Source organism: Cibotium barometz, chromosome 6 (genome assembly GCF_041138505.1).
Source record: "Cibotium barometz isolate CiBa-2024 chromosome 6, ASM4113850v1, whole genome shotgun sequence".
Classification (NCBI taxonomy): Eukaryota; Viridiplantae; Streptophyta; class Polypodiopsida; order Cyatheales; family Cibotiaceae; genus Cibotium; species Cibotium barometz.
In genome coordinates this window covers 39,889,193-39,913,951 of record NC_141051.1, presented here as the reverse complement: position 1 = coordinate 39,913,951, position 24,759 = coordinate 39,889,193, and the positions used below count along the sequence as shown (strand labels likewise).

At 43.7% G+C, this 24,759-nt stretch overlaps 1 protein-coding gene across 3 annotated transcripts in view; it reads right to left on the bottom strand.

The window, feature by feature from the left end:
* Nucleotides 1-5,211: 5,211 nt before the first annotated feature.
* The window catches only part of LOC147637733 (uncharacterized), a 64,309-nt gene continuing 44,761 nt past the window's right edge, over nucleotides 5,212-24,759 (bottom strand). For 2 of the 3 annotated variants that reach the window (XM_086799576.1, XM_086799575.1), the window contains exon 4: nucleotides 5,212-6,527. In XM_086799576.1, the coding sequence (XP_086655702.1) occupies nucleotides 5,906-6,527 (622 nt within the window). In that variant the 3' untranslated portion in view covers nucleotides 5,212-5,905. The remainder of the gene's footprint in view (nucleotides 6,528-24,759) is intronic. The other variant, XM_086799577.1, reaches the window with a different exon arrangement.

Genomic DNA, 24,759 nt, shown 5'->3' with positions numbered 1-24,759 from the left:
ACCATAAATGGTGGCCATTAGCATTGCATAACTTTGGTCTCATAGGCCTTTAGAAGACGTTTAATATACCTAACTCTCTCTCTCTCTCTCTCTCTCTCTCTCTCTCTCTCTCTGGGTAAGGGATAGTAACATCTTGTTACCATAAATGGTGGCCATTGCATGGTTTCCTTTATGCTTTTCATGGTGTGAAAAAAACAATAGTCGCACTCTTTATAACCAAAGAAATGGGCGGCCATTATTCTTTATGGAAGGTTTATATCTATGAGACCTAAGGGATTGAATCCCAAGCATGCCTTTGCTTTGCCTACCTAAACAACCATATGTACACACACACACAAAAACACATGCATTTTGGCGGTTAGGTAGGCCGTATAAAATAATAGACATGGAGTGTAAAAAATAAAGGTTATTAGAAAATCAAGAACTAAAATCACACAAAAAAGATCATATTGCAATAACAAAGATAATTACAAATTAGAGGGAGATGCACATGATTGAAGAACCAATCAAAGAGCTAAAAATGTAACCATCATACCTCCATGCACAAGGCCTATGAGCCCTATAGGTGACACAACAAAAGACAATAGATGTAATCACTATAAATTTCAATATAGGGACAACTTAGATACAACATAAATAATGTAAAAATTTCACCCATCCATAAAGTTGGACTTAATGGTGCACACTTTGGTGAAGGGGAAGATGGAGTCTAAGTGTAGAATCACATAATGGTGGGCCTTCATGATCATATTTCTTCTATAACTAAAATGTATGCCTTCATGATTTTTTTCTTAGCTATTAGAGGGATTAACTTCAAAAGATCCCTTCCTCCTTGAAAAGAAGTATCTAATGAGTAATTATTTCCAAAACTATGCTTCCATCCCAAAAACATTCAATATTTCAATTTTCCCTTGCATTGTTGTAGATATAAGAAGATTGACTATGATTTGTAATAGGATTAAGAGATAGAATGACACAAATGAACACACAAATTGGTTGAGAAGGCTTGGTCCAACAAATAGGAACTAGATGTTCAAAAAGAAATCATGGCTTGGGAAGTAGATAAAAATGCTAATTCTCTTTAGAGGTTCAATTTGTCATAATGAAAAGCAAGTTGAGAAAATTCAAAACCAAGGGAAAATGGTTAGAAAAAGATCTCAAGACCATAGTTGACAATACATTATATCAATTCAAATTTTAAGGCACTCTATCTTCACTTTACTGTAGTTGTGTTGTGATTGCCTTGCATTAAATTTTATTTTTTATGAAACCACTCACTTGCATGAGCATATACCAGACTCGAGGCAGTCACCAAATCAGTAAGGGAACCTTAGAGCCTGCCAACAACCATGATTGAACCAATGACCATTCTAAAGGCTCTGGGCCCAAAATCAAACTACCCAAACCCCATGCTAGATGGACGATGAGGACTTAGAGAAAGGTCAAAGTTTGCCTCCAATGGGTCAACCCAATATTTTCTTTGAGATGATGATCATCAACGATGACTTCATTTCATCCACTTCAGAGGCACTGTCTCCTAGGGAAGACTCAATGCACATTCGATATGATTGCAAGTCCTACTCCATCTCCATAGCAGAGAATGAACCATGCCACATTGAGCACTCTCCTTCCATACCAAAAACCAAAGGACTACCAAACGTTTCCAGTGAACAAGTTGGGACACGATTTTAGAAGACCAATGCACATTCCATATACGATTGCAAGTCCTACTCCATCTCCATAGTAGAGGATGAGCCATGCCACATTGAGCACTCTCCTTCCATACCAAAAACCAAAGGACTGCCAAAAGTGCCCAGGAATTAGTTGGGACTATTTCAAAAGTGATGAAATGAGAACGTCATGCTACTATTATGTCTAAGGGCAAGCAGGCCACCACAATCTTGGATGGTGGTGGTGCTGGTGTGAGCATCACCAAGGATTGCTTGGAGGTAGGGAAGCACACCACTTCTAGGCGCTAGTCACATGGTAAAGCTTGCCGACAAGAACATAGCTAGACCATTGGTGGGTGTTCTTTAGGATGTGGAAATTCAGACCTTCAAAACCTCATTATTATCAAGGCACTCAAGCATGCTATATGAGACTCATTTACATGTTAGATGTTGATTAGACCATAACGTGAGCCAAATTAATAAGACTGACCAAATTCTAGGTGATTTATACCAAAAGATTCTAAGCATGACTTCACACAGAAATGTAATGCATGAACATATGTCAAGGATAATGATGTTATGACTATTATGAGCTATGAAGCTACCTCCTTTGTAGAGACAACAAGCAATCTTTCGCACAAATCCACTCTTCCTCCCAAGGAAAAGAAGCTTCCCAAGAAGCACAAGCAGTATCCCAACCCCATGTTGGAGAAAGAGACAATGAAACAAGCACAAGAGCTTGTGAGAGAAAGGTACAAGCTATGTTAGATCTGGTCGAGTATGAGCCACTGACCTTGCCTAAGCGTATTCCCGAGCCTATCCCAGAACCAATCATAGAACTAGTGACTCAAAGAGTGCCAAAGGCCCTAACCAAACCCATAACTATTCTCTCATAAGACTATAAAAGAAGCCAGTTTTGGAGTCTCTGCATCTTGATCCAATCTAACCAGACCCCACACTGCTAGATGATGCGGCGAAGGAGGACTTACTCGAAGGAGAAATTTGGCCTTCCATGGGTCACCATAGTCATTGAAACATTTTCTCTAAGGTGATAATCGGCGACTTTATTTTAGTATATTCCAAGGCACCACCTCCTAGGGAAGGATCAATTAACATTATTTTAGTGTTTCTTTTCTCTTTGGTGTAGAATATTAGTGGTGGCGATTGATAATTTCAAAATGGGCTTAACATTTGCAGGAGGCTTGTGGTGAGGGTTCCTTTGATGTTGAGGTGACCCCCCACCAATGGGGATCCTATGGGGATTGCCACTTGACTTTCCTCGACTTAGGAGTGTGGCACTGTGGCAAGACCCAGATGGAGGGATTCCCCTCCATATAGTAGCCTCCTTCAGATACTAACATTTTGGTGTGGATTCCCTTCATATAGTAGCCTTCAGCTACTAACATCTTGGTGTGGGGATCTTACAAGGTAGCTCGTGTTGTGGTTGCTTGGGGATCTTGCATGGCATGCTTCAACCACCCTACTATAGCTTGTGAATGCAGTTTAGTCAAGATGAAGTTGAAACACTTTTGAATCGCTTAGTGGTGCAACAAAAGCAATGATGAACATCTCCCATACCTGGCTTGCCATCCATCTTTGCATTAAACTTGTGAGGTTTGAGGTGGGGCCAATCATGTCTGACCTAGACCTATCTCCCATGTGGTGCCTATATATATATGGAGTACAATACGAATATTCTCTTGCTCATTATTCACTCATGTGGTGCCTATATATAGAGTACAATAAAAATATTCTCTCGTTCATTATTCACTCATGTGGTGCCTATTTATATCGTCTTGCCTAGTGCATCATGTTCTTCTGTCGTCCATGGTTTGAAGATATTTTTATGGTGAAGGTGTCCATCACATGCTGGCCCTTTAAGCTTTTCTTCAACATTATTTTTTTGTTTTTGTATATTGACCATAAGTTCACTATGTACAAAAATATAATCTATAATATCCACTAGTTTTTAATTATCCTCCACAAAGTAACTCATGAGAACCGCATCACTAGCATAAAGAAGAAGAATGAATGTTGTCCTGATGCATGGCTTAGATATGTTCTCTTGCCTATAACATAGACAAGCACCATGGCTTCGAGTCTATCAATACCAAGCCAAAATAGAGGGGGTGGAAAAGCATCCTTATTTCATACCAATTTTATTTACTATTGAGCATCTCTAAGATTCAATTTCTTATGAATGCCTTGTATTTGACCCACCTCAAGTAGTGACAAGCGCTAGTTCACCTAAAAACCCTCATTCATCCTCCCTTCTCCATAGTGGAACCATGGCAAAGGATTTATTGAAGTCTAGAAAGCAACAATATGGAATGTCTTCGAGTCTCTTTCAAGAGAACTCTCAAAATTAACGTAGTCATTAACGTGCAAGTTTGAAATATGCTAGCCCCAATGCTTGGTTTTTGTTTTTGTCCAAACATGTGCCAAGTTTGCATTCAATAAAGACCTTGAAGAGCTTCATCTCATCCTAACTGATTCTTAATTATTTCTATCTAACGATTTATCCATTTCATGGTCCATTCATCAGGGCCGTGGGGATCCTGTGTGTTGCATTGTGCACTTGAAGGTATTCCCCATTTTGTCAATCAAAGGTATTTCCCATTTCACCAATCAATCATCTCTCCCATCCTTTTTATCATCTCAACTCTAAAATCTTGAAGCTCGACCACCTTATGGTTTGAGAGCCATGCTAAAACATCCATATCTACTGCAAATTGACAGATGCTTGCACACACCTCCCAAAACCAATACGTTTCGAGTGCATCTAAGTTCTTTGATGTTTTATTCTCAACTCAAAAGAACAAGTTAAGCCATTATAAAAACATGAATCGTTGTGGGAGATGTAGCATATTGCCACAAATACAAGCAATTGCCATGGCACATGAAAGCAAGCCTAGATTTATCTCCTCTTTCATAGAAACCTTGAGTCATGATTTCTCTCTTATGCAACCCTCTTTGGTCATAGAAACCTTGAGTCGGGATTTCTTTTGAACATGTACCCAACACCACAACTTCAGCTTCCTTGTAGCTCGTGTTGTGGTCAACATAGTGTGTGCACATATGAGCCAATGAGTGGGAAACTTCCTTTCAACATGCTGCTCCCCATTCTTTATCAATTGCACTGTCTGCATCATGTACTTGCTCCTAAAGACTCACTCCCTTATTCCATTGCACCTCCAAAAACATGTGTAGCATAAGAGGCTACACACAAGTAACAACTATAAAGAAACACCATAGAGATCTAATATAAGTTTAGTGATGAAGACAAACTTATCTGCATTTCCAGTTTCTCTAAATTTTAACTAGGCAAAACTGACTTTGATCCGACTAACCAATAAGGCCGAAGTAACATTTAATTTCTCAAATATCATCAAGATCAAATACAAAGGTGCCGAAAGGCATTTATTACTCATCTTCACGTAAGTAATTTATGTTACACAAATCAGACTCAAAAAGTTTCTTTAATCGTTACTTAGGACCTCGGAGTTAAAAGAAAATTGCAATTTAATACTCCCCTTGACAAAAACAATGAAAGCCCTAAATATTTAAGAAAGAAAAACTGTGATTCTGCATGGAGAACGTTCAGCATGAATGGGACTGTGCTGCGTTGATGTAGCTCATTGATGCAATCAGGTAACAAAGTCGTGGGCTCACTGGAATGTGGTGAAATAGTGCAGGGTAACATTATTAAGCATAGGAATTATTGAGGTAGTGATCACTTATAAACCTGAGGTTTCAACTATAATATTGATGGTGATTTAAGGTCCAAGGACCCTGCTCAGCATATGGACCAAGCCCGATGCCACCAATTACCGTTGTACTTAGCATTGAAACCATTTTCAGCTATATAACGCCGGTTCCCGTTCTCAACACCAGGTTTTCAGATACCGATTACATGAGCCAGGAGCTTGCGGCCCATGAGTATAAAACTTAAGGTTAGTTACACAGACACTTTGCTTCGCTTCCCTTCAAAAAGTTGGGAGTATTTGCATAGGTGCCCTGAACTTGAATTGGTTCTTTCCATGCCTGCCCTTGCCTCGCTTGTTCGCCCAAGTTTCTCCATTTCATGGGCACAAATTGGCATCCCTGACATCAACTTTACGGATGCCACCCTTCCTTTGTGTGTAAAGGGTGGAGAGACAAAAGGTTGGATTTCTGGCAGCTTCATTGGCCATCTTTAGGATCCTACTGAAGAGGCAAACCTGTGTGTTACTGATCTAAATCTGCAAAGCTAGCATGCCATTTACGAATCTTTTCCTGATACTCCTGTATTTATGCAAGAGGGCAACAAACAAATCGCATGCATCTGCAAAACTGGCATGTGAAACAAAGCTATCTTTTGCTCTCAAGAACTTGACCTCCATGTCTTCAAGTCTTTCAGCCAAACCATGGTCAGTTAATCTATCATAAAAAGAAACCACAGGTTCAGTCCAGTGCTCATGTTCTTGTTTGCAAGACAGATGCCGCAGCCAATGCATCCAGTCCAAGGAGGTCCCTTCTGAGGTGTCCATAGCAGTCAACACAATGTCAAAGGTTGCTTTAAAATCAGCAGTTTGGCCCACATTTTGCACCAGTGTTTTGAAAAATGACTCAAGTCTACGAAGATTGTGTGTTTCTTGATGTAAAGGCTTTGCTGCTACCAAGCACGCTTTTCTGAATGCACTGCATCTGTCACCACAATTCCTTACAGCCACATGCAGCAACCCTGTGTATAGTTCACTTAACCTCTTGATAGAATTTTGGCATGCCCCTGCTACTAGCTTTCTTCTGCCAACAATATCCTCCCAGTTCTGCTGTTCAGCCCAACAATGAAGCGACATATGAACCAAGCCTTCCCAGCTGTACCAAAAAAGTGGTACGCTTAGAAATAAATGCAAGTTACTTACAACAACAAAAAACATTGGCTAGTAAAATCCCTAACAAACATTGCATTTACACACTTCCAATTCAGTCATGCCATCAGTCAGACCATTCACAACTTCTAGATAATAACAGGGAACTAGAGACCAACACAAACATTGCATTTACACACTTCCAATTCAGTCATGCCATCAGTCAGACCATTCACAACTTCTAGATAATAACAGGGAACAAGACACCAACACAAATATTATGATGCATCCTTTCCCTCTCCTTTTTGTATACAATGAATCGACTAATAAAAGCAGACAGTCTTAGACACCTTTTTGTCCAACATACTCAAAAGATACATCATGTGATGCACCAAAACAAAAACTCCAGCCCTTAACCATACAGCATCAAAGAAATCTGCCTCATGTGAAGACACACCACCAAGCACATCCTCCTACGTGAAGACACATCCATCAATATTCCCTCCTGAGATGAAGACACATCCATCACCATGTCCCCTACCGTCCTACAATGACAGCAGAAACCGAAGACACTTCACCCAACTCTGGGAATAGATTTGAAGCGTCCTCCTACCACTAAAACCAAAGAATCTTCACACCACACCTCTGATGGTGGCTGTGAAGACTCTCCCTGAAACACCTAGCTGAAAACTTCCTATTTCCACAACCATGACCTGGGGAAACCGTTGGCAGAAAACTCCACCGCTCGACCAGCTTATGCATGCACTCGGCATAGTCGGAGTGATGATTCCCCTGATTACAGGGTGGTCTCATCAGATCCCAAAACGAAGTTTCCTACGGCCTCAAACAACCTTGCACCCTTCCCGTCCTGAAGAAGCCGTCTCCTCGAACTGCTCCTTCATGTTTCCAGGACAATCCTTTGCAATGTGCTCAGTGGACTCACACTTGAGACATTAACAGGCCAGCCACTTAGCTCGGAACTCTTCTGAGAGAGTTGTTTCTGCTACACACCCCCACTAGATATTGTTCTATTTTTTTCCGGAAAAAAGATCTTCCATTGTTTATAAATCATGCAGCCAAAGGCTAGCTCGAGCCCTCAAAAGAGGTGAAGAGAATAGCTGGGGAAGAAGGTGGTTCCCTCCATAGCTGGCCGCTCTTGGAGGGGAACTTCACCTAAATATTAATGTGCAGAGCCGACTGCACAGTCCGTGTGGAGGCAAAGAATCCTCTGCCAAACGTGTTGCACTTTGGGATAGTCCCAAAGGCAATGCCATTGCGACTCCAAGGGGTGGCTGCAGCACACTGTGCCAGCCGTCCTCCGATGGCCAACCAAGTGTCAGCAACGAGGCTGCAGTGGGACTGCCAGAGGAAGAGTGTGACCTTCCTTGGCTGAAAGCTGTCCCACAGACGCTTCCAAAAATCTCGGAGGAAGCGGAAGGGTTCGACAAATTGATGAATGTACCATGTCCATCTCTAGTTTGGACGAAGCAAAGTTCTCCGAAAATAGAACTTGCATGAGGAAGTGCTGAGATCATTTGGTAACAAAAGAGAAGCAAAACATGAAAGTACCATGTCCATCTCTAGTTTGGACCAAGCAAAGTTCTCCTAAACGGATCCTGCATGAGCAAGTTGAAAGAACGCAGAACATCAGAGCACGTGAGCGGAGCAGATGTGCAGCATGCGAAAGGCTAGGTCCCCCCCCGGCCCGAAGATCCCATGAAACCACCATAAAGGTTGGGGATGAGGGGAGACCAATGGGCATTTAGCCCTATATAGAGGGTCACGTTGACCCCAACCCACTATGTGGGATAACAGGCTGCCACATGGCAGCGTGAGAAGCAGAGGGCCAGAGTCCATTTCAACCCCCCCGGATGTGAAGCCCAAAGCTGAGGAGGAGCTCATGAGGCTCAAATGTGAAGCCCGAAGCCGAGCAAGAGCCGATGAGGCTCTGATACCATGAAAGAATGCGGAACAATAGAGCACGTGAGCGGAGCAAAGGCGTAGGCGGAAGGCAGCCAACAACCGGCCAGGTCTCGCCCCACTTGAAGATCCCATGAAACCACCATAAAGGTGGGGGATGAGGGGAGACCAATGGGCATTTAGCCCTATATAGAGGGGGTCAAGTTGACATCAACCCACTATGTGAGATAAAAGGCTGCCACATGGCAGCGTGAGAAGCGGAGGGCAAGAATCCATTCCCACATGAGTGGTGAGAACATTTGCTCACAAAAGACTTATCCAAAAAATCTGTCAGATGGCTATAGAGTTGGTCCAAGGGTGGGTGACCGGTTGTAGCTCAAAGAGTGAGTAGGCGATGGCGAGGACTCATTGCAGAGCTCGTGAAGTAGGAGACTAAGGTGGTAATGAATATGAGCTGGGAGACGATGTGCTCGTAGTTGTTGAGAGACAATCAAATAGCGCCAGCCAAGATTCTCCCACTAGATGTGTTGATAGTTTTTGAGAGAAGATGCTGCCATCAAATAGCGCCGACTAGGATTCTCCCAATCATGTGTGACATGTGAGAGATTTACCATCGTAAAAACAACCTTATGCTAACTAAACTTCACTTAATGATGCTTAAGAGATAGACAAATAGTGTCAATGCAATGCAATGCAGCTATATTAGATGAATGGGTTTACAATGAGATCTAAATAGATCTATGATGCTATCCTAGATGAAGATCCTTCTCGGGATGAGAGGATGGGTTGACTACTGAAGATGAGGATTGTTCCTTGCTCCAATGCTGAGGTCCACCCTTCGATGCCGGCTTCCCTCTATGTAGGAGGTAGGAATGATGAACTATATGCTGAATATGCTGCCTATGATGCTGATTTGATGACTATCTGCTGGATGAACTGCTGTCCCACTGACTTTCCCTTGTCTCCTGGGAAGGAAACGCTAAAGGGAATGCTTGGAACTGATGCGATGCTATCTGTATGCTGAAACGCTGATGTACTGATGCTGAACTGATGCTCTCCTTGTTTCCTGAGAAGGAAACACTGAGGAGATGGATGATCTATGAACTGAGATAATGGGCTGAATGGATGCGCTTCTTATATATATGTGGGAATGATGCTAGTCGGCCAGTGTGCTGCAGTCGGCCATCCCCTATATGCTCACGACCTGCTATAAATACCCTGAAGGCTGTCGACTGGTCATCCTGTGATGTCGGCTGGTCATCATGTGCTGTCGGCTGGTGCTAACAGCCCCGACCTGATGCAACTAACTGCCTTACATGCTCATGAAGATTAAGGTGCTGATGTACACCCCCATGCTTATGCTGATATATGCCTGAATAATACTTAGATGTCCTGTTTAATGCTTGATGATGCCATGCCACTTTTGAGCCAAAGACTTGCCTACTGCGGGAACTGAATGGCAAATGCTGCTAAAACTGCTTGGAAATACCTGAGTCACCCCTGACCTGTCTGTGGAATCCTTTCACCTACCATCTATGTAGGAGGACTGTTCCTTGCTCCAATGCTCAGGTCCACCCTTCGATGCCGGCATCCCTCTATGTAGGAGGTAGAAATGATGAACTATATGCTGAATATGCTGCCTATGATGCTGGTTTGATGACTATCTACTGGATGAACTGCTGTCCCACGAACTTTCCCTTGTCTCCTGGGAAGGAAACACTGAAGGGAATGCTTGGAACTGATGCGATGCTATCTGTATGCTAAAACGCTAATGTACTGATGCTCTCCTTGTTTCTTGGGAAGGAAACACTGAGGAGATGGATGATCTATGAACTGCTGAACTGAGATAATGGGCTGAATGGATGCGCTTCTTATATATATGTGGGAATGATGCTAGTAGGCCACTGTGCTGCAGTCGGCCAGCCCCTATATGCTCACGACCTACTATAAATACCGTTAAGGCTGTCGGCTGGTCATCCTGTGCTATCGGCTGGTCCCATGCTTATGCTGATATATGCCTGAATAATACTTAGATGTCCTATTTAATGCTTGATGATGCCATGCCACTTGTACACCTAATGGGTGTGCACGTGACATTCCCCTCTGCTAAACTGTTGCTAGGTGGTATACCTGGCAACCTTTCAACTCCTCTGGTGATCCTTCTCCACTAAAACCACTGCCCCCTTCTGACTTCTTTTGCCGAGATTGAGGTAGACTGTAGGAGTTGAACCCTTTGAGCCAAAGACTTGCCTACTGCGGGAACTGAATGGCAAATGCTGCTAAAACTGCTTGGAAATACCTGAGTCACCCCTGACCTGTCTGTGGAATCCTTTCACCTACCATCTATGTAGGAGGATCCTTGCTCCAATGCTGAGGTCCACCCTTCGATGCCGGCTTCCCTCTATGTAGGAGGTAGGAATGATGAACTATACGCTGAATATGCTGCCTATGATGCTGATTTGATGACTATCTGCTGGATGAATTGTTGTCTCACTGACTTTCCCTTGTCTCCTGGGAAGGAAACGCTGAAGGGAATGCCTGGAACTGATGCGATGCTATCTGTATGCTGAAACGCTGATGTACTGATGCTGAACTGATGCTCTCCTTGTTTCCTGGGAAGGAAACACTGAGGAGATGGATGATCTATGAACTGCTGAACTGAGATAATGGGCTGAATGGATGCGCTTCTTATATATATGTGGGAATGATGCTAGTCGGCCAGTGTGCTGCAGTTGGCCAGCCCCTATATGCTCACGACCTGCTATAAATACCCTGAAGGCTGTCGGCTGGCCATCCTGTGATGTCGGCTGGTCATCATGTGCTGTCGGCTGGTGCTAACAGCCCCGACCTGATGCAACTAAATGCCTTACATGCTCATGAAGATTAAGGTGCTGATGGTGGTGCTGAAACACCCCCATGCTTATGCTGATATATGCTTGAATAATACTTAGATGTCCTGTTTAATGCTTGATGATGCCATGCCACTTATACACCTGATGGGTGTGCACGTGACATCAAGTGAGTCGAAGCAGAACACTCCACACCAGCTTGCAAGATCCACCGTAAGATGGAGCATGATGACAATGAGTTGATGTTGGGGAATGGAACTTAATGCCGAGGATAAGTTGCAACCAACTGGAACATGAATGTCACTTAAGGAAAAACACCTTAATCACACCTTCAGTACGAGACCATGAGAAACCAAGGATATAGCAATTGGAAAACCGAAGAGATCCTAATCTCCTCCCTTGCTGAAAAGAGGGTTTTTATTTGCATAAGGAAAATGAAAACACAAACAAAACTAAGAGGTTTAGAAAAAACAAAAATCTCCATGGATGTAAAATCTTGCCACAAGCTTAGCCATTGTAGAGCACTCAACGACGACTCAACTCAACACGACACACGACAATGACAACTAGTGGCTTTGCACCATTCACGAACTCAACTATCACAACTACTCAACACCGACAACAACTACTAGTGGCTTTGCACCACTCAACCTAAACTCAACCAACAACAACAACTAGTCGCTTTGTAACCTAAGGCTTGTTTTGGACTTAATATCTGTGGATGTAACAGGGTGCTTGTTAAAGTGTGTTTATGTATTGATTGATTGCGATTAGTGTCTAATCAGAGACTTAAACCCATGTACAAACTGCTGCTTCTTCATTCTCAGTACATATTGGAGAGATCTACCCTGTATTACTAACATGAGATATGTACAATCTTGAATAGAGATACTCAATGGTAGCACTGCTCCTCAGTTCTCAATGACTCAATGATAACTGAATATTCAATGAATGAATATGGCAAAAGCTTAGATTTCTATTTAGAGAGTCTAATGTGGGTGAGTTGGCTACCAACTCACTCTACCAACCCTAATAATCATGTCCAACTAAGTGTTTTCACACAATAACCCAACCACACTGGGTTGCTCATGGGACACTTTGACAATATTACAATGATCTGGCACAATAGCTCTTACAAACACATGAATCCAACCATGTACTCGACCTCTAAGGTGGCCAATGGATAGAAGCATGTCCATGTCACACTCGAGAGAGTGTGCACGTGACAGGGGAAGAGAGAAACCTAGGCTTTGATACCATTTGTGGAAAAATGACAAAGTTGTGAAGACCTAACCTGAGAGAAGGAAACCCTAATATCAATATTTGGTTTTAAAAAAATAGAAGAGTCTAAGGAGGGTCAAACACTAAAACTAGTGAAGCCATTGTTAAAGGAACAACATGAATAACCAGATGAAAATGTACTAGAATGTCTAGCAAGAAAAACTCAAAACAACCCCTTGTATTTTTGCATTGCTTTATGGCTCTTAAATAGCCAAAGAGATACAAGAATATTCCCATAAAGTGATTATCTAAATTTTCTCCTTGATTCCTATTGGGCATTTCGAAGTCTCATGTACGTGTGCGTGTATCCCTTGTCTATGTACCCATGCGTGTGTGTTTGTGTGAACAGCCCCTAAAGGGGTGTGAACACTCACTTATGTGTAAGTGTGCTTATGTGTGTAAACCCACCCTTAGGTGGATAAGATATTATGTGTGTGTAGTAAGCAGTGATGTCAATGGCCATGCCGTGTGTCACTGCTTAGTGTGATTTGTGGGAGTCAAAAGATAAGGTTTCCAATCTATAAAGGTATGTACTTGGTGTCCTTCAAAACACATCAATCTAATCAATCTACATTGAGTCTTGAATCATCTCTCTAAAACATTGAGTTTCTCTTTCTACCTCTCTGTTTCTTACTGTCTGCACACATCCCCATCATGGACATCTTCAATCCTTCTTAGCTTTGATTTGCAGCTAACCCTAATAACCTACAAATCGGTATCAGAGCAGTGGTGTCAACTACGCACCAGACAACATCTCTCGTGAATTGCATGTGGCAGCCTCAAGGGCTAAATACAACCACAAAGGGCTAGATACAAACTCGCCTCCATGTACGGGGCGAGGATCAGAGAATCAAAAGGTGGAGAAAGATGCACTTCTCCTCCGGCTGGCCGCTCTATGAGGAGAAGGCTATCTCATACAAGGGAGGAAGGGGGGGGGAGGTAAACCACACAGGTGGTCTGTAGTGCCAAGTGGGATCACCACCTCTATTTGTGAGAAAAGGGCTAGGCCACCAGAGCCTCAAGAAGGCATCCCGCCACTGTCGCATGTAGTCAAAGCCACCCTACAACTTTCCCCACTGATCGCGGAGGGTATGAATGATGTCGAGCCAAATGCTCCGCAGGCAAAGTATGGGTGCCCTCGATGGCTTCGCTGGATCTAGCTCTCCATGTGTGTCAAGATGTAATACTACTGCAAATCTTCCATCTTTGGCACGAGCCCGGACTCCAGTGATCAGTAGATGCGACTAGAACTAGTACTGCCAAAATGCGAAGGTGAGAGACCTAAAGGGCTAGCGCCATGGTTGCATTAAACGGAAACGGCAACCGCAACTGTCAACCTTTGGGAAACGGCAACGGTTCAAAACTAGGAAATGGAAACGGCTAGGAAACAATGGATGTATGATACATAATATAAAAATAATGAGAAAATTAATAACTAGGGAAAGTTTGAGTACACCATAATTTGAAATAAATAGTGAGCAAAATTTGTAGAAAATCACTAAGCAAGCACTAGATGAGACAAATCAATGGGTGATTTTTTATTGGAGATTAGGAAACGGAGAAACGAAAACGGACACAACGACTCTCAAGAAACGGCATTTCACCGTTTTCGGGCTAGGAAACGGCCATTTCCTATTACTATGGCTAGCCTCCCACCTTCCTCCTCATAAGCCATGACAACCTCAGCCTCTGTGGCCCAAGCAACAATGTCCCATGAAATGATACGGATCAAGGACCTCTCCATCATGAAAATTGTAACACGCAGAAGCTCTGGGGGTCTTCTTTCAGCCCTAAACTACTCCTGGAAACATGCTTATGCAAAACGCAGACATGAAGAGAGAGTAGAGAGAGAGAGATATGGCTGGAAAATTCAGTATATTAATATGGTACAAAAAGGTTCTCGGTCCACAGCCCTAGGCTGCCTTGTAAAAAAGGTGATAAACACCAAAATCTAGTCCCTACTTGGACCCTAAGGATCCACTCCATAAAGGAATGAATGAATCATTGAGTAGCACCACATGCCTATTTATCGTCTTCTTAAATACATGGCATACTGGCCGACTGCTGGTCGGCCAGCCTACAGTGCATAAAGGCTTCAACGCTGTCCAACTAGCATTCCTCCACATAAACTGAAGCGCCCCTACATCCGACGGTTCAACCGACTCCATCTGGCTCGGCCGACAGCCTCTTCCAACGCAGCCACCAGGTCCTATGATAGCATCTCCCATGTCTTCCATGCTCCAAGTCCACACTACTGCCAAATCAGCACTGTGTGCTCCAACTTCAAGCTCTAATGATGTTTTTCTTGGCTGCCCCTTATGGATTAGCCTCTAAGAATGGTCATGGCATTTCTTGCACATGACAAAAACGTGGCCACTACCAAACCTGTTGAGTCTTCGGGCAATCCCAAAGACAGTGTCGTTGAGACTCCTAAGGGTGGCCGCACCTTGGACAGGCTACTGGTTGACCACGAATGGATGGCTAACCACGTGCCAACCGCCAAGCTCTGTGAGCCATCAACCAAAGAAAGAAGGTGATCTTTTGAGGCCGAAAACTTCCCCAAAGCCTCTTTCAAAAATCTGAGAAATCGTTGTGAGAGGCCTTGTGATTGCCAATGTATTGTTGCTGCCGAGGTGCCATCAATATCTAGCATTTGAATCCTGCAGCCTAGCCGCGTTGTGTATGCGAAAAAGGGAGTATCCAAAGTCTCCTCCCGATCAGTAAGATCACGCCAAGTCCACTCTCTTGGGTCCCATTGGAGGGGCGTGAGATGAAACCGGCATTCAAAAATCTGACGGGCGGTGGAACAAACACTCGCACACAAAACACTTCATCACCCATGGGAACCTGGAAAAAGAAAACAAATAGGTGGAGCTAGAGTGCTCCTGCAAATAGTACAAGGACACCGATTGGCCCCAAAACGCAGTGGCGCCCCTTGCGGTATTTCTTTACTTGATCAAATATGAGTACAAAGTACAACTTGTCAAATCCTTTACCAATAGGATCCTTTATAGCTTTTCACCCAGGACATTCCAGATAAGATCTCTTGTTATTACAGCAAAGCATTCCATAGAGAAGGCACACCTGTACGACACCTTCCTGCTAGAAAAGGTCTTCCCCATCTCTACCATGGATCTCGCGAACCCTTTCCTAGACATGCAGTAGGGCTGTACCAAATCATATGTCCTTCCTATAGTCACAGTTTGCGTGTAACCTTGAGAAAACTAGAACATGTTCACATGAATCTAGAGACATGCTTTCCACACGAAACCAAAGACCTGTATCCGATAAACCATAGACCTATATCTATAAACCACAGTCTTGTATCCTCGATACCAAAGTCCTATTTCTTCTCGAAAGACCGATGTCCTTCCATGACAGATAAATCCACATGTGCACCATTAATCACGATGCCAAAAACTCAGAGAGAGAGAGAGAGAAAGATAGAGGATGTGTCAAGCAATCCCTGAATACACATAGGTCCAAGGCAAAGAGCAACACACCTCTCTTCCAAGAACATCATCCTCTGCATCTTAACCTGATCCTCTGTATCCAAATCTCGTAAACAAAGCCTACCTGCGAAGAGAGAGAGAGAGAGAGAGAGAGACCCCTTGGCTGTTAGCCCCTTGGTGCCTCCTTCAGCTCACCTTCTTCAAGAGAGGTAGAGAGAGACCCATGCTGACTGCTTGCACACATGCAACCACCTGGCGTAGAGAGCCTCCCATCTGAAATTCGTCTGGCTGCCCAACTATCTGCAGAGAAATTCCTGCTTGACGCCTACCTAGCTGTAGCCTATTGCTGGTTGCCCATAGACGTAGTCGCCTGGTCGCTTTTTACTTGGTGGTAGCCCATGCTCAACCACCTAATCACCTGCCTGGCTGCCCATGCGTAGCAGCGCCCTGCTATAGGCCATGTGCATCAGCACCTTGTTAGCGCGCCCAGCAGCAGCAACTTCCGGCAGTAGCACCCGACGGCGGCGGCGGCGGCGGCGGCAGCATCTAGCAGCAGCAACGCCCGGCGGCGGCGGCGAGCTAGCAGTGGAGGCAGGAGTTCTCGACGGTGGTGGCAGCAGTTCCCGACGGTGGTGGCAACAGTACCCGATGACGGCTGCAGTACCCATGTAGCAACGCCTAGCTCCTGCACAGTAGCACCACCTGTGAAGGGTCATACGACGATCTCCCATACGGCCTCTCCACCACCCCGCCCCATTGAATCTCCACCACCTTCCCTTATATAAAGAAAGGATGCGTTTTTCATAAAAACGCCAAAAAGTAAAGTATTAAAAACACACGCTTTTCAAATAATAATAATATTATATTATTTTATTTTTTAATCATCAAAGGTTTTAAAAACCTTATAACTTTTAAAGTTCCTTTTTGTCCCCTTTCACACTTGGGTTGGCCTCCAACATGAGTTTCCTTTTCATATCTAACTGATGCATGTCCACACTGTGCGTCCTATGCCCGTGCCCGTGCCCGTGCCCGTGTCCACCTGCTCGTTGTCCAGAGGGAAAAACACAGGGTCGTAACATGAGAAGTCGGCTCTCCCAAATCCATCGCAGCCAGAGTCTCTCCCTGGCCACCTTGGCCAACAAGGAGTCTATGTGCCACTCATGTGCCTAAAATCCAATCACCCTCACCCTCTGTAAGGTGCAACCACTGAAATCCTCCAAGAGGGGCTCTGATCTCTCTAATCTGCCATGGGGACCAATAGAAAAAGTGAGCACACCACAACCCTCATCCGCTCCATGGACTACCAATAGGATATCATGCCTAGTAAACATGCCTAGCAGTTGTGGGAGAGTTGGGTCTGGGATAGGTGTCAGACACTCCTAAGGAATAGCAGAGTCAATGTCAAGGCTAAGCCTGTCTCTACTCCGGATCCCTGTCAGGCCTCTCTCCTAAACCTCTGAGGGCAGCTGCCTGTGTGCAAGCCAATCTCCAAGAGACTTGGCAGATCCTATGCTCAACGTGCCTCATTGTACATGAGGTCAAGCCCCCAACATATGACCACTGGGTAAACGGATCAAGGGGTTCCAGATCAGTGGCGGTTGAAGACTACCTACGAGCCGGCCTAAGGTGATCCCAAGCTCGGAGTAAGCTAGCTGGAATCTATCCTCAAAAGCTGGACTAAAGTGTCATGACTCAACACAAAATGAAAGAAAGAATTCTTTGTATCCTTTGTAATAATTATAGTTTCTTCTATGTATTTCATGTTTTCCTTTGAATTTGGATAAGCAAGAAAATCCATTTATTTTGATAGATTCGTGCATAGGAGCTGGCTACTAGTGAGTGGCCATAGGTCATGGTGGGTCCACGCAGTGGGCTAGAACATGGATAGTGCACACTTCCACCTATATGACCTGATTGGGCGCCTATGGCCGGAACTCAAGCATACCAGGGTCAAGCTCGCACACAGAAAGGATTGATGCCTGGGAGTGTGTGCTAGATCCGCCAAAACAAACAGTTACAATCGATAAGATGGCATGACCAATTACTATTTTGTGAATGTGAACGGAAAGAGCTTTCATTTGACTCCCATATTAGGGGGTCCCTAAAATCTTGGGTCGGGACCTAAAAAAGTAGGGACCTCGGTTTGCCCAAAGAAGGCTAACCCTAAAAAATAGAGATTTCCTAAAATTTAGGAATCACTTACTATATTTAGTAATTTTTGCATCCTAACTGTGCTTGCTAATTTGGAGGTTTCTATTTTGGCAGTTGACACCTCACCACAAAAAGTTCTAGAAGAATGGACAAGTGTCCCAACACTTGTCACTTGAGCTCCAAGTGTTCTAGAAGAATGGACAAGTGTCCCAACACTTGTCACTTGAGTTGCCAAGTGTCCCTCCACTTACCCACCTTCTAACATGTGGCTGAACACTTGTCCTTTTCAGCCTTACTTTCCCTCTTAAGCCTTGAAGCTCTCTTTTCCTATAAATACAACCCTTTTCCTCTCATTATACACACAACTCCCTTGCTGTAAATCAGTCTCTACTCACCCTAAAGCAATCCACACCACTTTGGTACAACTCCTACCTCTCCATCAACGCTTCCACATGATGTAACTACTCCATCTTCCACCTTTTCCCATGCTGTCAATTATTACAGCAAGTCTGTAAATGAGGTTTCAACTCTCTTATTACTCCAATTTCAGTTTTATAAAGTCTCTTTTCCCTTCATCTTTGGATCAAGTACAAAGTTGCAGCCATTGTACAGCTCTACATCACCAAGAAGGTTGATTACTAGCTCTCTCATTCGGGCTTCTCACTATCTATGTATTGTAAGAAAATGCATTTGCATACCTGCTTGTTTTTGTATGTTCATCAGCATAGACTTTTGCATGGTTTGTGAGAGTGAAGATTACTTCTTCTTCACTCTCAGGTTGATTGTAACTGAACTCAATCCTAACGTACTTGGATTGAGTAGAAATAAATTCCCATCTTTGGGGGGGGTTACCCATCTTCAACCCTCAATCTGGCTCCATCATATTTCTCTCAACTTTACTTCCAATTTGTATTGCTATCTTATGCACATGTGTTGTAACTAATTTTAGCATTGAGTTATTTGGAGTTAGTTTTGTTATTAATCTATTTTCAGTGTGGAATAACCATCGAAAATAAACGAGAATATTAATTGTTAAGCATACCACGTTGTACGAGGCACTTACAATGGTATCAGAACTTTGGCTTGATCCTATACCCCCTACACTGGTAGCGCTTACAATTAGTATTTTCTTTAGTTACATGTGTAGTGTGACTTTCATCTTTGCATTTGCTTGTTTTCATAATCATACTCATCCACATGGAGACTCAAGCTACCCACGAAAACCATGTGGGAGAGCAGAGCACTCTTTTGAGAGCAATAGAAAGCCTTCGGGAGGATAATCAATTGATTCGTCAGCAACTCTCAAATATGGAGGCTACTAAGAAGAATAGTATGAAGAAGGAAAGAGGCCGATCAATCTCAAAACAATCAAAAAGATGTCGTCAAAGTTCTTCTTCATCGAGAAAGTTTTCTTCTTCTTCCTCCTCTTCTTTATCAGATGAAAGTTCACACCATTCTCGTGGGCGAAGCTATCAAAGGCAGTCTCATCAACATCCTCGCAAACATTGTCGATCACCATCTTCTTCTCCATCTTCCTCTTCGACTTCTTCAGCATCAAGTTCTGGGCATAGAAGAAGGCAATCAAAGAAGACCAAATCCTTATCCCAGCTTGAAAAGAAGATCAAATTCAATACGTATGGTTCTCGTAACACCAATCTTCTTCTTAAGTTTATTCGTCAATTTCAAATTTACATAGTCGTGATAACTATAAAGAAAAAGAAAAGATCAAGTTTGCAGCTCTTCATTTGACCGACTTAGCTCACACTTGGTGGACGGGGTTGGAATGCGACCATGCTGCCCCAAAATCTTGGAGGTCTTTTATTCAAATGCTGAAGGCCCAGTTCCTTCCCGTTCATTTCAAAAGAGATGAGAAGATGGAGTGGGATCGGTTTTGGCAAAAAAAGGTTGAGTCTCTTGATGATTATACGAATAGATTTTGGGAGCTACTCTTGACGGTTCAACACTTCAAGAAAATCAGTAACTCCGAAAAGATGAGAAAGTTCCAAGGTGGCCTACACTTCAGACTTTGTACTGCTCTCAATCATTATCACTGCTCCAATTTGGGAGAACTTGTAGACCATGCAGAGACATGGGGAATGGAGCATGGCAACAACAAAGTGCTTCAAAAGAATGAAAAGAAGAGGTCCTTTGACAAGGAGGAATATTTAGCCATTGGCGGGCTTTATTTGAAAACTTGGGGACTACCTTGAAGTTTTCTTCTTCTTTCCATCCTCAAACTAATGGGCAAACAGATGTCATGAATCTCACACTCCTTGATATGCTCAAAGCTTATGTTAGTGAACATAAGACCCAGTGGGAGAAATACCTCCTTTACTGGAGTTTGCTTACAACAATACAATGCATTCATCTACAAGAAAAGCTCCAAATGAGGTTATACAAGGTAAAGTGACCACCACCAATTGTTCACACCAAAGATAAGATTTTTGCTACTAATGAGTTTGTTTTAGATTTGAAAACAGCAATGAATCAAGTCCGCTTCACAATCAGGTCCGCTCAGGAGCGACAAAAGAAGCAAGCTGACAAGTGTCGAAGGCATTTAGTCTTCGAGGAGGGCAACTATATTTTGCTGAAATTTGATTAAAAAAACGTCTAAAGCAGGGAACCAGCCAAACTTCATCTTTTCCAAAGTTGTCCAATAGATATTATGGCCCATTCAAAGTTGTTGATAAGATCAATGAAGTATCTTACAGGCTTGATCTTCCACCTCATTGGAAGATACATAATGCTTTTCATGTAAGTTCGCTAAAGCCCTAAGAATAGATATTGTTTCACAAGGACCAGACCACTAGAAGTGGCCTTGTGACTCGGGAGTTTTTGCTAAATTCAAAGATCTACCCTCAACAGATGCAAAATGGGTAGATGAAAAGTTCATACAATCTTATCCAAGGATTCTTCAACCATACGAAGAAGCTTTTCAGCTGAGGACAGCTGAATGAAAGCCAGAGGGCTATCATGACTCAACACAAAATGAAAGAAAGAATTCTTTGTATCCTTTGTAATAATTATACTTTCTTCTATGTATTTCATGTTTTCCTTTGAATTTGGATAAGCAAGAAAATCCATTCATTTAGATATATTCATGTATAGAAGCTGGCTACTCGTGAGTGGCCATAGGTCATGGTGGGTCTAGTAAATGGGCTAGAACATGGATAGTGCACACTTCCACCTATATGACCTAATTGGACGCCTATGGCCGAAACTCAAGCATACCAAGGTCAAGCTCGCACACAGAAAGGATTGATGCCTGGGAGTGTGGGCTAGATCCGCCAGAACAGACAATTACAATCGATAAGACAGCATGACCAATTAAATTCTATGTTAGAGTGATTGCTTGATTTTCATTTTACATGAGTATAGATGCATCAGATTGAAAAAGCATTACTGTTTTGTGAATGTGGACGGAAAGAGCTTTCATTTGACTCCCATATTGGGGGATCCCTAAAATCGAGGGTCGGATCCTAAAAAAGTACGGACCTCGGTTTGCCCTAAGAAGGCTAACCCTAAAAATAGAGATTTTCTATAATTTAGGAATCACTTACTATATTTAGTAATTTTTGCATTCTAATTGTGCTTGCTAATTTTGGAGGTTTCTATTTTGGCAGTTGACACCTCACCACAGAAAGTTTTAGAAGAATGGACAAGTGTCCCAACACTTGTCACTTGAGCTCCAAGTGTTCTAGAAGAATGGACAAGTGTCCCAACACTTGTCACTTGAGTTGCTAAGTGTCCCTCCACTTGTCCACCTTCTAACATGTGGCTCGACACTTGTCTTTTTCAGCCTTACTTTCCCTCTTAAGCCTTGAAGCTCTCTTTTCCTATAAATACAATCCTTTTCCTCTCATTCTACACACATCTCCCTTGCTGTAAATCAATCCCTACTCACCCTAAAGCAGCCACACCACTTGGGTACAACTCCTACCTCTCCATCAATGCTTCCACATGATGTAACTACTCCATCTTCCACCCTTTCCCATGCTGTTCATTATTGCAGCAAGTTTGTAAATGAGATTTCAGCTCTCTTATTACTCCAATTTCAGCTTTACAAAGTCTTTGGATCAAGTAGAAAGTTGCAGCCATTGTACAGCTCTACATCAACAAAAAGGCTGATTACTCTCTCTCCCATTCAGGCTTCTCACTATCTATGTGTTGTAAGAAAATGCATTTGCATACCTGCTTGTTTTTGCATGTTCATTAGCATAGACTTTTGCATGGTCTGTGAGAGTGAAGATTGCTTCTTCTTGTCACCAATTGGCCGACCATTTGGTCCATCTCCAGATTTTGTGTCTCGTTCACTTGAGGCCAGACCGGTGTCTCATGTGAAGAGGCCAGTATTTTGCTGACATGGACAGGAGCCAGACTGGTGCCACCCGTGTGTTAGCAGGATGGTGTCGTATGGACGGGAGCCAGACTGGTGCCACCCGTGTATGACCTGGACTGTGTTCGACCCATGGGATTGTCACGCCATGGAAGAGCCAGTATTCGTGCCGTGTTTTGCCTATGGGACTGTCACACCATAGGGAGACTCGTGCCTGGAACTGTGTCTTACCTATGGGACTGTCACTCCATAGGAAGAACAGGTTTTTATGTTTTACGTCGTGCCAGTTTTGTGCCGACAGATATTTTGTACTTGTTCCATGAACGGGAGATATGTCCATGTTACTATTTGCACATGCACACATGATTTGCATGTTTGAAACTGTTTTCGCATGACATGTATTTTTGTGTTTGCCTGTTTGACGTGTTACTTACTGAGCGGGGACGCCTGCCAGTGAGTCGTTAAGTCTGTTCTGTATTCTAATAAGTTTTAGTGCATGTGAACAGGTGGTAAGTATATGGTACATGTTGTTTTAATGTTTCACATTCTAACCCTTTGTTTTATAAGGTTTAATGTTCACACACACTTAAAAGTGGGCACCCACTTAGGGGCCAAGGTGGGGAGCCCCACTTAAGTGAGTGTGTAGGGGGGTGGGTGCATGGTCACCTACCCACATCCCCTTAGAGCTGGCCGCCCACATGCAAACGTGGGGAGCCAGCCAGCACTATTAGTTTAAACTCCCTCTCCAAACCTTACAAAAGGAAACCATCACCTCCATCGTATACAGGCTGGCGATCATCTTTTTGTATTCAATTTTTTTTACAAACGGCGCCATCTTCACGAAGACTGCAGGCGGTTGTTTTCGTTCAGGCGGCTGCTGCTTCTTCCTCCAACTGGCGGCTGTGTACTCTCTCTCTCTCCCAGGACTGCTGCGTATCTGTATGACCTCCTCCAACCGGCGGCTGTATACTCTCTGCACCGCAGGCTATGTACTCTCTGCACTGCTGGCTGCGCATGCTTTTCTACTGGCTACTGTTTATGCTTTTCTATTGGCTACTGTCTATGCAACTGCTGGCTGCGCATGCACTTCTACAAGCGGCTGGCTGGCAGACAGCAGGCGGTTCTTAGCATACGGCTGCACTCCCTCTCTCACAGCAAGCGACTGTATCCCCACCACCTATAGGCGACTGTGCACAGCATCACCACCTGCAGACGGTTGTGCACTCTATCTCCAATAACGCAGGAGGCTGTGTGCTCTAACTCCAGCAAGCTGCTCATTCTCCCCACGTTGCAGCCAGGCCTCTCCTCCCTTGCAAGTGGGTACTCCTCCTCTCACAGCAGGCGGCTGTGATCTTTGCGGTGGTACTTGTCCTAGTGGCAACACTAAGTTTATCTACAAGGCGGCTGTGCCATCTCAACAAGATTGCACATCTTCTCCACTGGCGACTACAAGAAGACTTCACATCTCCTGGGTGGCATCTTCTACACAAATACCACGGATATTGGTTCTCTATCAGCCATCCACAAGTAAGTGAATTTCAGATTTAAGTAAAAGTATTTTGTGTTAAATCTGATAGGGGATTCTCGACTCCCTATACGGTCAACACCCGTTCGGTGCCGGGTAGTCCAAGCTCTATTGGAGAACCTCGGTCCAAAGGTGCTGAGATCGGGAGAGCCAGGCGTTAGTACGAGAGTGCCTGTTTGTGCGTGGTCTCGGAACACCACTGAGGCGCTCTCCGCGGAGTCCAGTGAAAGCACAGGACCGTAGAGACTGGACCACGCTAGTGGTCACTCTGCTTCGAGCATCTACATCGAATTTCGACTTCGAACCTATTTGTTTGGTACTGTTTTCATATGTACATGGACATCATCTGGTTCTTGGAACCCATGGAGCATTGTAATTATTATATACTCCCAATAAATATATCATATATTGAGGGGGGGTCGGCCCGTTCCGGCCCTAGTGCTGGTGTCCATCTTTCCATTTCATTTCATTTCAATTTCAAGTTGTATTAAGTTGTCCATTTCAATTTGTGGTTTTAAAGTTGTGCTATTAAGCGTGTGGGTGTCCAACGGAGTCTTCCCACTTGACGGGATCGGTTTCATTGGTATCAGAGCCCGGTTGTTTCCCTCTTCCTAGTGGGAAAACGAACTTGTGTACTGGACACCCCGCTTTTAGCACACTTTAAACACAATGGACAGCCAAGGCAACCCTTTGGAAGTGCCTGATTCGAGGGGTCCATCTAGTGC